This window comes from Oryctolagus cuniculus, chromosome 17, assembly GCF_964237555.1.
Source record: "Oryctolagus cuniculus chromosome 17, mOryCun1.1, whole genome shotgun sequence".
In the NCBI taxonomy this organism is placed as follows: domain Eukaryota; kingdom Metazoa; phylum Chordata; class Mammalia; order Lagomorpha; family Leporidae; genus Oryctolagus; species Oryctolagus cuniculus.
Window position 1 is genome coordinate 19,197,873 of NC_091448.1, and position 12,042 is coordinate 19,209,914.

General features: G+C 61.9%; 2 protein-coding genes across 2 annotated transcripts; one reads left to right on the top strand and one right to left on the bottom strand.

Moving 5' to 3' along the window:
• Positions 1-3,606: 3,606 nt before the first annotated feature.
• On the top strand, positions 3,607-6,593 carry TMEM101 (transmembrane protein 101). The gene is made up of 4 exons (XM_002719430.5): positions 3,607-3,804; positions 4,112-4,292; positions 5,022-5,168; positions 5,623-6,593. The coding sequence occupies exons 1-4, from the start codon at positions 3,668-3,670 to the stop codon at positions 5,929-5,931; spliced, it is 774 nt and encodes a 257-aa protein (XP_002719476.1). The 5' UTR covers positions 3,607-3,667; the 3' UTR covers positions 5,932-6,593.
• Positions 6,594-7,570: 977 nt separating this feature from the next.
• NAGS (N-acetylglutamate synthase) lies at positions 7,571-11,397 on the bottom strand. Its single transcript, XM_008271564.4, has 7 exons — positions 10,890-11,397; positions 10,158-10,432; positions 9,869-10,082; positions 9,516-9,696; positions 9,023-9,194; positions 8,750-8,932; positions 7,571-8,123 (listed from the first exon to the last, which is right to left on the bottom strand). The coding sequence occupies exons 1-7, from the start codon at positions 11,313-11,315 to the stop codon at positions 7,970-7,972; spliced, it is 1,605 nt and encodes a 534-aa protein (XP_008269786.2). The 5' UTR covers positions 11,316-11,397; the 3' UTR covers positions 7,571-7,969.
• Positions 11,398-12,042: the final 645 nt, after the last annotated feature.

Here is a 12,042-nt window from a genome sequence, read left to right on the forward strand (position 1 = left end):
GTGGGAGCCTGGCTCTGCCTGCCTGAGGTCACTGCCGGGCATCCTGGGCGCCATGCTGTAACTGGGGCCATGGCTGTGGTTTTGGCCAGATTGGCCAGGAGGAGCTGGGGAACTGGGGCGCCCCCTAGAGGGAGGTGAGGGTCGCTGCCAAGGGAGCTGCAGTTGTGTGTGGGTGGGGGCTGGGAGGGAAGGAGCAAGGGGTGTGCTTTTCTCAGGGCCTGGGCCACCGCCTGTCCACCGGGCCAGCGTCTGCCCCAGCTCTAGACCCTCTCACAGCCACTCAGGGGAAGAGAGGTAAAAGGCAGAGAGGGACTCAGGAGCCGGGGAGACCAGGAGAGCTCCCTCCCTGTCCTCGTACACGTCCCCGGCCTCTGCTGCTGCGGACCTGTTTGGAAACTGCTTGCTGCAGCGCGAGGGTGGGCGCTGTGTGGGGATGGCCGGGGGTGGGGGTGCGCCTTGCACTGTTACAGACTCGGCTCCAGCTCTGGCCCTTCAGCTCCTAGGGCTGTGCATCTTGTCCATTTGAACCAGGGCTGGGTGAGGAGATGCAAAATAAGACCAAGTGGAAAGTTGATTCTGTGCTAAGGGGCTGTATCATGGAGAAGAAACACTGCTGTCGGGGGCAGGCAGGACCTCTAACCTGGCCCTTTGCCTGCTCCACTGGCCTGGACGTCCTCCCACCCCAGCCTACGCTGCAAGAGTGCCGTCTGTGGTTTCCGCACGAACACGTGACGCTCTCACAACAGGTTTTAGTGTCCAGCTGTCACGGCTGAGTGCCCGTGAGGAATGCAGTCTGGGCATGAGCCACTTCCCGGGGATTGGAAACCGACCTTCTGAACTAATGACGAGTCGGAGGGTCTTGTAGGGTTGTAACTTCAGTACTGGAAGAAGTCTTGTGTGTGCAGGAGGAAGGTGGGGGCAGCTTCGGGGAAGCAGCCTCTAGAGTGCCCAGAACTTTGGCCCATTTATTTGCTCAAGAAGTATTAACTGGGGCCGGCACCATGGCTCACTGGGTTAATCCTCTGCCTGCAGCATCGGCATCCCATATGGGCACCGGTTCTAGTTCCGGTTGCTTCTCTTCCAGTCCAGCTCTCTGCTGTGGCCCAGGAGGGCAGTGGAGGATGGCCCGAGTACTTGGGCCCTGCACCCGCATGGGAGACCAGGAGAAGCACCTGGCTCCTGGCTTCGGATCGGCGTAGCTCCGGCCATGGCGGCCACTTGGGGGTGAATCAATGGTAGGAAGACCTTTCTCTCTATCTAACTCCAATAAATAAAAATAAATATCTTAAAAAAAAAAAGAAGTATTAACTGAGCACCTACCATGAACCAGACATAGAGACAATAGCTTTAAAAAATATTTATTTGAAAGGCAGAGAGTTACAGAGAAGTAGAGAGAGGTCTTCCATCCGCTGGCTCACTCCCCAGTTGGCCACAGCACCAGAGCTGGGCCAATCCGAAGCCAGGGACCAGGAGCGTCTTCCAGGTCTCCCACGCGGGTGCAGGGGCCCAAGCACTTGGGCCATCTTCCACTGCTTTCCCAGGCCACAGCAGAGAGCTGGATCAGAAGTGGAGCAGCCAGGACTTGAACTGGCGCCTATATGGGATGCTAGCACTGCAGGCGGTGGCTTTACCCACCATGCCATAGCGCTGGCCCGACAATACCTTTTGCCCGTTTATTTATGTAACATAAATTTCCTAAGTACATCCTGTATACTAGGCCCTGAAGATATAAATAATAAGCCAGATACCATGCTTGGCTTCTTGGCACTCACAACCCAGTGGGGGGGCCCTGGTCATTAATAAGAGAGACAAGGGGCCTGCTCTGCGGTGCAGTGAATTAAAGCTCCGGCCTGCAGTGCCTGGTCTGAGTCCCGGCTGCTCCACTTCTAATCCAGCTCCCTGCTAATGTGCCTGGGAAAGCAGCAGAGGAGGCCCGAGTCCTTGGGCCCTGTACCCACATTGGGGACCCAGAGGAAGCTCCTGGCCCCTGGCTCCAGATCAGCTCAGCTGCAGCCATTTTGGAGTGAACCAGTGGATAGAAGACCTCTCTATCTGTCTCTACCTCTCTCTGTAACTCTGTCTTTCAAATAAATAAATAGATAGATAGAAATGCAAAATTGCCACTGTGTGGCGCGATTCACAGGAAGTGTAGGAGAACAGAGAATGTACAATAGGAACAGACTAGTGGAGACCAAACAGGAAGTGGAGATCAACAAATGATCAGGCAAGGGTGGGCTTTGGTGCAGTGATTGATGGGATGTCACATGGCAAAGGGCCTGGGTTCGAGTCCCAGCTCCACGTCCAAGTCCAGCTTTCCACCCATGTGCACCCTAGGAGACGGCAAGTTTCAGCTCAAGGAGACTGAGTGGGCCAGCCCCGGCCATTGCAGACATCTGGGGAGTGAACCAGAGGTTGCAAGATCTCTGTCTACCTTTTGATTTTTAAAAAAGATTTATTTATTTGAAAGGCAGATTTACAGAAAGATAGAGGGAGAGACAGAGACCAAGAGAGTGAATTTCCACTTGCTAGTTCACTCTCCAGATGGTTGCAATAGTCAAAGCTGGGCTAGGTTGAAGCCAGGAGCCAGGAACTCCATCCAGATGTCCCACGTGAGTGGCAGAGGCCCAGGCACTTGGGCCATCTTCTGCTGCCTTCCCAGGTGCATTAGCAGAGAGCTGGATCTGAAGTGGAGCGGCCGGGACTCAAACCAGTGCTCATAGGAGATGCCACCATTGCAGGTGATGGCTTAATCCACTATGCCACAATGCCAGCCCTCTAGCTTTCAAATAAAATATATATTCTCTCTTTTTAAAGATGATAGCTTGAGTCTGGAGTGGCAGCACCAGAGTTGAAAATGGACCGGGATGCTGTGTCCCATGCATCCTGCTCTCAGGAGACGAGGCAGACCAAGGCCAAACTGATTGCGCCAGGAGCCGGGTCTTGCAGCACGTTTCTCTGGAGGGTTTGCACTATTTATTGAACCCCTGGGGCGCTTGTGAGCAGTGAACGTCACACCCACACCCATGTGTGGCACAGCACGCACCGCGACAGGCCTGGCACCCGTTCCAATTCCAGCTCCCTAGTGCACAGCCCAGGAAGCTGCAGCTGACACTCAAGTACCTGGGTCCCTGCCACCTGTCTGGGGGTCCCGGGTGGAGCTCTGGGCTCCTGGTTTTGGCCCGGTACGGCCAGGGCTGTTGCAGGTATTTGGGGGTGAGAGGAGGAGAACTAGAGGATGGAAGATCTCTTTTTCAAATAAAAACGGATAAATAAATAAAGCGAACTTCACAACCACTCTGCTGTTAGATGTCCTTACATCTCATAGGTCCAAAATCACAGGGCTGGAGTTCAGAGTTCAGGTCCAGCTGAATTCAAAGACAAGTCTGCTTCCACACAGGCTACAATCTAAGACGTGTGATATCCTGACCCCGCTGTTCCTCTGGTCTAGTTTTCTACTTCGCAACAAAAAGAGGGGCCCTGAGCTCCCCACCAGAAGAGCGAAACGCTGAGCGCAGCAAGGACATTGTTCCACTCCTCTCAGAACTATACAGAAAGAGCACTGCTTCCGGACGGCAGGGAAAGAACGAGGGACCCGGAAGTTGCGTGTCTCAGCCCCGCGCTTGCCTCCTGACGGGAATGAGGCCGCGACGGACTGCCCTTTCTCAAGATGGCGTCGAAGATAGGTTCGAGACGCTGGATGCTGCAGCTGATCATGCAGTTGGGTTCGGTGCTGCTCACACGCTGCCCCTTCTGGGGCTGCTTCAGCCAGCTCATGCTGTACGCCGAGAGGGCCGAGGCGCGCCGGTGAGCCGGCCCACGCAGCCGCCGGACGCGGTGGGGGCGGGACGGCCCGTCCCGGGAGCGGGGGTGATGTGGGGAAGAAGTTGGTGCCCAGAAGTTGGACTGCGAGGAACTGGGCCCTCGGACTTGACGAGGGGCTGGGGGGGTGGGACTCCGGTGCGGCCACCGGGCCATGTCTGATGCGGCGGTCCTGGCCATGAGCGGGGACTCCAGTTTGGGGTAGCGGAGGAGCGTGCCGGTACTCAGGGGGTCTCACGGCCCTCAGCCCCCGGTCACTTTGCCCTCTTGCTTTCCCACTGCCGCCCCGCAGGAAGCCAGACATCCCCGTGCCCTACCTGTACTTCGACATGGGGGCGGCCGTGCTGTGTGCCAGCTTCATGTCCTTCGGGGTGAAGCGGCGCTGGTTCGCCCTGGGGGCGGCACTGCAGCTGGCCGTTAGCACCTACGCCGCCTACCTCGGGGGCTACGTCCACTACGGGGACTGGCTGAAGGTGAGCGCCTCGGCCCCGGAGTGGGGTGGGGGGCATTGCGGGGTGCAGCCTGGCAGGCGGGACCCACAGACAGAAATGGAAGGACCTCAGCGACCACACCAGCCTCTCCTTCCGAGTGTGGAGAGGGGAGCAGACTTTGCCAAAGCCACACCACCGTTAGCAGATCGGTGGGGGCCAGAATCCTTTAAACCATGGCGTTAGTCATCCCAGACTTACAGGGCAAAAGGGACCTCGGTGAGTACCCGAGCCAACCATCGTATTTTAGGAGATATAATCTCAGTGCACCACCTGAGCCTGTAAGTGCAGGCACTGCTGGCTGGACAGTGGCCCTGGGGACGGGACCGTCCAGTCCAGGAGGGGAGGCAGATGCGCAGGCAGCTCCGAGATGGAGAGGGCAGTGTTGTGTTTTCAGAGAAGGCGCTGTGCTGTATAGAGGTGTTTGGGTCTGCAGACCTGGGCGTGGGAAACGGGGCATTGCACGGCGTCTGGTTCTGCCACTTTCTGTTAGGGCCATGGACAATTTTCTTAACCCCCACCCCCGGCCTCAGCTTCCACTTCTGTAAAAGCAAAAACCAAAAACTCAACAAACAATTATGTCTCTTCAGTACCCATGTGCCATGCCTTGGAAATGGTCAAAGAGGGCTGGTCAGGTGGAGAGGGATGTGTAGGGCAGCCAGGGGAGACGTGGCGGCCGCAGCCCCTGACTGGGGTCCCCTTGCTCCGACCTAGGTCCGTATGTACTCTCGCACAGTTGCCATCATCGGCGGCTTTCTCGTGCTGGCCAGCGGCGCCGGGGAGCTGTACCGCCGGAAACCCCGCAGCCGCTCCCTGCAGTCCACCGGCCAGGTGTTCCTGGGCATCTACCTCATCTGCGTGGTAGGCTGGGCGGCTGTCGGGTGGAGGTGGCCTGTGAGCCCAGGCCTGGCAGAACAAGGCCTTGCCTGCCGCTCCAGATGGCCTGGCCCCTGGGGATTGCCCTGGCCAGCCTCTGGGGCCCTGCAGGTGCCCAGAATCTCGTGAGCGTTCCTTCTTCCAAAGTTACTGTCCCAGGTGTGGAAGAAGTTCCATCCCAAGTGCCCTTGTACTAGGGAAGCCAAGGCGGATGGAGATGGCCTCGTCCTGGCTCCCGGGTGCCACGTCCTCTGCGGTCTCAGTGGGCTCCCATGGTCTGTTCAGAGGTGGGAGCCCCAGGCTGGCTGTGGAGATGCACTTCCTCCCATCAGAACCCCCAGGGCGAGGCGTGGAGGCCCAGGCCCTAGCCCCCTGGGCTCTGTAGTCAGCGGGCGCCCCAGGCCCTCCCGAGGGGTCTCAGGGGCCGGTGTTTCTGCAGGCCTACTCGCTGCAGCACAGCAAGGAGGACCGGCTGGCCTACCTGAACCACCTCCCGGGAGGGGAGCTCATGATCCAGCTCTTCTTCGTGCTGTACGGCGTCCTGGCCCTGGCCTTCCTGTCAGGCTACTACGTCACCCTGGCCGCCCAGATCCTGGCCGTCCTGCTGCCGCCGGTCATGCTGCTCATTGATGGCAACGTCGCCTACTGGCACCACACGCGGCGCGTTGAGTTCTGGAACCAGATGAAGCTCCTGGGAGAGAGTGTGGGCATCTTCGGGGCTGCTGTCATCCTGGCCACTGACGGCTGAGTCCCCTGGGAGCCACCGAGGGCGAGGGCTGCCTGCCTTCCTCCTTGCTGGCCCCGTTGCTGTTTATTTATGCTTTTTGGTCGGTTTGTTGGATCCTTTGTCTCCCCCGCCCCCTTTCTTTTTGCATTGTTCCAAGGAGGCAGGTGTCTTCCCCAGACCCCTGGGCTTGGCCCCGGGAAGGGTGGCAGTGGCAGGTGTTTTCCTGTTTGTTAGGAGAGCTGAGGCCACTGCTCCCTGGTCTCCAGGCCCTGGGAAGGGAGTGAAGCAGGGCTGGGGCCGCCTCTCCTGAGAGTGGGAGAGAGGCCGGAAGCGAGAGATCTGAAATGAGCGAATGTGAGACTGCTTCATGAGCCTGGCAGGTGCTCCCCAGCTCTGCCATGCTTTCCAGACGCCGAGAGTCGAGTGAGTGTGCTGACAGCCACGCGTCAGGCTCGAGAGAGCAGAGGGGCTGGCGCCACAGAAGTCACGTGGGTTCTCAGGGTATGCCAGGGCCAGACAGCAGCAGCCCTCTGAGCTGGGGTCTGCAGGGTGGAGCAGGCCGCAGCCTGCCAGCCCCGCACCTGCTGTCTCTGTTTGCAGTTCTGAGGTTGGCCTGGTAGGGGTGGAGTGCCTTCCCAAACACCAGACCAGGCAGTCCTCCAAAAATAAACGTTTTATGTAGACACTGGCTTTGCTGCTGCTTTGCCCGCAGGGCGCTCTGCTGAGGGTGGCGACTGATCTCGGGTCTCCTGAGAGGCTGGGTCTGGCCTGGCCCCGCCTTGGCCCTCCCGTGACCTTTCCCCAGCTGTGAGGGTCCCCCGGCCCTCTGGCCCTCTTTTCAAGAATCTCAAGACCCTGACTGTGGAATGTGCTTTTGATGTCTCTCCTCAGTCCTGCTCGTGGCTTGTCTCTTCCTCCCCAGCCTGCTGCCAGCTCCTTTGAGGAAGTCTCTTGTGAGGGCAGCTATAGGAAGAGAACTGACGGTGTTCAGCGCAGAGCCAAGTGTGTCTGTTGTTTGGGGCCCAAGCCCAGGCGTCCACTTGACACCACCCATCTCCTGCGGGAGGACAGAGGCTGCCCCTGGGCCTTGTGTACCACGACGGTCTCACCGTTGACTGGCTCCCTCCTTGTCTTAAGTGCCTTCAGACCAGTAAGGCGCCTAGCACATCATCAACAAATATCGAATGGAATCTCTCGGCTTTGGACTCCAGCCTGTCTGGGCCGTGCTGGTCCTGCCCAGACTGGATGCAGCCTCCAGTGAGGCCAGGGGAAAATGTCCAAGCCTGGGCTTTCAAAGCCAGAGCACCCCGTTGTGGCTTCTCTGGGCTCTTGTAGGTAACAGATGAGCCACTGCTGTGTGGGCTTGGCGTTGACCCCAGCCTGGAAAGGGGACTGTGGGTGGAGGCCCTCACGGGTTGGGGGGCTGGGGCTGCTGTCGGCCTGGTCTGTGGATTGTAGGGTTTCCCTCACTAGGGGTAGGGGAGCCTGTCCTGGGCTGTGACACCCAGGCGAGGGAGACAGTGGCGGTGTCCCTCCTGGGGCTCTCCTGTCTGATGAGTGCCTCGACTCTCTCCGGGAGGCCATCGGTTCTCTGTTCTCAAGGTCTGGCTCCCGTTAGGGTCACTGCTGATTCCCTTCCCAGTGTGAGCTGACTCTCAGACAAGTGTGTGTGCTTTAATCAAGGCCTCCTGAAAATCGCAGGACCCCAAAGGGATGAAAATGAGTGACGGGAGCAGGCAGGCAGGGGTGGTATTCTTGCAAGGGAGCCTCAAACAGCACAGAAGTCAGAGAAATTGGCCGCCCTCCGGTCAGCCCTGAGCAGAGCCCTCCAAGGCGAGCGCACACCCCAAGCCCAAGGCTCACAGCTTTGGAGCACGCGGCCCCTCCTTCCTGTGCGTGTCTGACTGCACCTGCTCTGGGCAGGGTGGGGCTGGGGCTTCCTCTGCAGATCTCTCGGCCGTCGGCTCCGCCCAGCCTGGGGCTGCCTGGGTCGCCTGCAGCAGGCGTGGCTTTTGGTCCACCCTGGCTGCGCCAGGGCCTTGCCGGGTCAGTGTGAGGGTCAGCTGCCTGGGTCTGAAGCTGGCTTGCAGAAGGAGTCTGGCAGCCCCTTGGCGTGGTTGACCAGCTCATAGGAGTCCCGGATGTCGGCCAGGCCGAACCAGAAGAAGATCCACTGCTTGTTGGAGAAGCTGCCGTCGCTGTGTGTGAAGTACCTGGGTGGGGCAAGGCCGGGGGGGGGAAGCTTTCTGAGCAGGGCCGGGGCTGGCTCCTCGCTGGCTCCTCCTTCAGAGAACCTTTATGGAGGGCCGACCACCTGCTCCTTGCCAGCTGGGAGCTGGCAGCTCAGTTTGCTCTCTCAGCAGCGGCCTGAGCCTGCGCATCTACCGTTCTGATCTCTCAGGGAAGCAGCCGGGGCTCAGAGAAGTCAGCTCTCTTGCAGGGTCACACAGCTGAAGGCCAGAGTGAGCCCGTGTCTCGTTCTCTCCGTACTGCCGTGCTGGGCAGTGAAGGGAGGGTTCTTGCTCCCTTCTTAGTCTCCACAGAGCCAGGCAGCAGGGGACGAGGAAGGGGTGTCCCCCTGGAGGTGCAGTGGGCCTGGAACTGGGAGCGTGGCGCTGGGGGCTGAGGTGGAGCCTGGGAGAAGCAGGCTGCATGCGCTCAGGGTGGAGCCCTGTCTTCCAGGAAAGCAGGGTCAAGGGGCCACCTCTGAGGACAGCTCAGGCTCCTTGTGTGGGCTCCCCCTGGGGAATGGCACCGGCAACACCCAGCAGGGCCTCTCCCTGGGCAAGGCAGTACCCCAGCGGGGGCCCAGCCCAGAGCCCTCAGGGGCGGGACCTACCAGGGATTGATGGGGTTGGTGACCCGGGAGCGCCAGAACAGCGTCTGCAGGTCCCGCCGCAGGCACTCCCACAGCATCTGGCCGGAGCCTTGGCCCTGGCGGCTGGAGCTCACCACGAATTTGTCCAGGTACGGGGTGCCACCCAGGACCGGCTCGGTGGTCAGGATGGCGGCTGCGTTGTACCTGGCGCGGCGGGAGAGAGGCAGGCTGGGACTCCGCCTTGGCCAGGATCAGTCCCTGAGGCCCTGTCCTCGGTGGGGTCTGCAGGCTCACCCCTCAGACACGTAGATGGAGTGCAGCCGGGGGCGCAGCGAGGCCAGGTAGTCCTCCCGGAGCTTCTTGCCGAAGCTGGCGTTGATCAGGGTCACCAGGCGGCCCTGGTCCAGGCTGTCCAGGCTGCGCAATCGCAGCATCCGCTCCGCATTCTTGAACAGGGTCCCGGACCCTGGACGTGAGATGGGGGCAGCGGGTCGGTGTGGCACTCGGCGCGAGTGGGGCTAATGGAATAGTCTTCAGAGACCTCCACAAGGAAACGACTTCGCTGGTCTGCAGTTAGTCCTTCAATCCCGCCCATCGCCTCTAGTCCCACCTCCTTTGCTAGTCCCGCCCCTCTCCCTAAACTCTGTTGCTCCGGCCATGCCCCCGCCCCGCCCCGCCCCGCCGACAGCGCCTCCTCCCACCGGCGCCAGTGCCGCCCGGGGTCGGGGCCATCTCCCTCCCGTCCCGTTGCGGCGGGCGTGGCCGCGGCTCTCCCCGCCGCCCTCACCCTTGTTGCTGAAGAGCTCGGTCAGCAGCGTGCTGGCGGCGGTGATGGCGGCCGAGGAGTGGTGGGGCAGGCGGCTGAGCACGTCCACGATGAGCCGCATCTGCTGCCGTTCTTTGTGGCTCACCCACTCGCTGTTGATCACCAGGTCCAGGTCGGCGGGCAGGTTCACGTTACTCAGGACCTGCGTCCGGAGCGAGGCCGTGAGCCTCCGGCCCGCAGTCGGCCCCCGAAGGCCCCGCGAACTCCCGGCGTTGCCGCTGCCCCCTGGGGCTGCCTTCTCCCTGGCCCCTTTGTCCCTCCTGCTCCCGGAGTCCCCTGTTGGGGAGGACTTCGGTCTGGGGGCCGGGGTGCACCTTCTGTGTGGCGTCGCGCAGGCCGCCCGTGTTGTTGACGAAGATGACCTTGGTGGGCTGCAGCGCCTTGGCCAGCGACGCGGTCACCTCCAGCGAGTCGAGGAGCACGGAGCGGCGCGCGGCCGTCTCCCCGATCGGGCACAGGAGGGGGATGCTGCCGGACTCCAGGCACCACTGCAGCAGGTCGGTCTCCACCGAGACCACGCCGCCGTAGCTGCGGGCCAGACACGGTGCTCGAGAGGGCCCTCCACCCCCGCAGGCCCGCCGGGGCGGTCAGGGCCGCACTCACCTGGCATGGGGAGCGGGCTCAGCGGCGCTCAGCACCGACCCGCCGCCGAAGAAAGGCACGGCGGTGGCCGCGTTGTGCCGCAGCGCATCCGCCAGCGCCTTGCAGCTCTGGGCTAGCTGAGCCTTGGCCTCCCAGAAGGAGAGACACCCCGAAGGCGCCGTGGGGGCTGGCAGCCCCAGCACCACTAGCGGCTTCATGTCCATGCGCTGCAGGAAGGCCAGGGCAAAGGCCAGGCTGGATACGGCCTGCGAGCACTTGAGCACCTCCTCATCCACCTGGGAAAGAGTGGGCGTTGTGGAGGGGGTCACGCTGACGCTGAGCCACCTGCCCCCACAACCTGCTGTGGCGCTGTCGGCCCCGCTGCTGGCCACCCGTTCCACCCTTTGCCCAGTCGGATCTTGCCACCCCCTTATCTCACACCAGTGTTCCTCGCTCTGCGACCTTGGACTCTGGGACGCCTTTGGGGGAGGGGTAACGCAGGCAGCTGCTGTCCAGGTTCTCAGGTCTCGGTCCGAACCCCCAACTAGCATCCACAGCCGGGGGCAGCGGAGCTGTTTCAGAGCATCACGCCTGCCACGTTGGGATCCCAGGCTTCTCGGGCTGGGCGCGGGGCTTTCGAGGAGCGCGCGGCCGCGCCCACCCCGGCGCGCCCCTTCCCGGTCCTGCAGCCCCGAGTCGTGGAGCAGCCCTCGCCTCCTCGCGGCGACACCGCCGACGCCGCGCTCCGCTCACCTCGATGACAGCGAAGGGCTTGTCGGAGGAGTAGTGCTGGGCCTGGAACTGCGTGAGCCAGTGGCGCGCTTCTCCGGGGCTGGCCCCGCACTGGCTCAGGAAGGCCTGGATGTCCCGCTGGACCAGCGAGCGGCCGGCCAGGGGCTCGGCAGTTTCGAGCGGCACAGAAGGAGCGCGAGGTGGCGTCCCTGACGGCTCCTGGGCGGCTGGCGGCTGGGCGCTGTCCTCTGTGCCCTCAGGGTCTTCCCGCGGACGCTGAGCCGGTGCCCAGGCCGTGCTGAGCCGGCGCCCGGGGCTGACGCCGCCCGCCGCCCGCCGCCGCGCGCTGCCGCTCAGCCTCCGGGAGCCCCCGGTCCCCCGCGAGCCGCGCAGTCTGCAGCCTGCGAGGATGGCGCGGAGGGCCGCGGCCACTCGCGCGGTCACCATGACGACCGCCAAACCACGGGCGCAGTCTGCCCGGAGCGCCCCGCACTTGGGGGCTCTTAACTCGCCGCGGGGCGGGGCTGAGCCGGGCCTGGGCGGATCCGGACAGCGGCCGGGGAGTCGCCAATGTGTGCCGGTGAGGAGCGCCAGGCCAAGGGTCAGGGGGCGGGACTGCCAGGATCTCCCACCCCTGGGGCGATGGAAACCACTAGTGAGGGTCACTGGGAGGCAGATAAGGGCGGCAGAACAGAGTCTGCTGCCAAGGCGGCTTCCAGGAAGGGCTCCGAGGACCCATGGTGGTCTGCGGAGTCCTCAGGATCCCGAGGGGACGCTGGCCAGGGCTAGGAGGAAGAGCAGCGGGCAGTTAGGGCCTATGTGTGTGTGCGCATGTGTGTGCGTGTGCGTGCGCTCTTGCTAGTGTGGGTGGGTCTGTTCTGCTGTCCCAGCCCACAGTGAGGTTATCAGGGTTCCATATCCCAGCCACTGGGTTACACCTTGAGGAATGTTGTCACGTCCCTTATTAGTATTGAGGCCTACTTTTAACTTTTTTTTAAAAAAAGATTTCTTTATTTGAAAGAGAGAGAGAGGAGAGAGACAGAAGTCTTCCATCTGCTGGTTCACTCCCCAGTGGCCACAACTCCTGGGGCTGGGCCAGACCAAAGCCAGGAACTAGGAGCTTCTTCTGGGTCTCCCACGTGCCTGCAGGGGCCCAAGCCCTTGGGCCATCCTC

Bases quoted from the DNA above. Each gene is read 5' to 3' on its own strand.
- TMEM101 (XM_002719430.5), top strand. From the start codon at position 3,668: ATGGCGTCGAAGATAGGTTCGAGACGCTGGATGCTGCAGCTGATCATG. The intron at 4,293-5,021 runs GTGAGCGCCTCG...GCTCCGACCTAG, and splicing joins ACTACGGGGACTGGCTGAAG to GTCCGTATGTACTCTCGCAC. The intron at 5,169-5,622 runs GTAGGCTGGGCG...GTGTTTCTGCAG, and splicing joins GCATCTACCTCATCTGCGTG to GCCTACTCGCTGCAGCACAG.
- NAGS (XM_008271564.4), bottom strand. From the start codon at position 11,315: ATGGTGACCGCGCGAGTGGCCGCGGCCCTCCGCGCCATCCTCGCAGGC. The intron at 9,195-9,515 runs GTGAGGGCGGCG...TCTCACGTCCAG, and splicing joins CGAGCTCTTCAGCAACAAGG to GGTCCGGGACCCTGTTCAAG. The intron at 8,124-8,749 runs GTAGGTCCCGCC...TGCCCCACCCAG, and splicing joins ACCAACCCCATCAATCCCTG to GTACTTCACACACAGCGACG.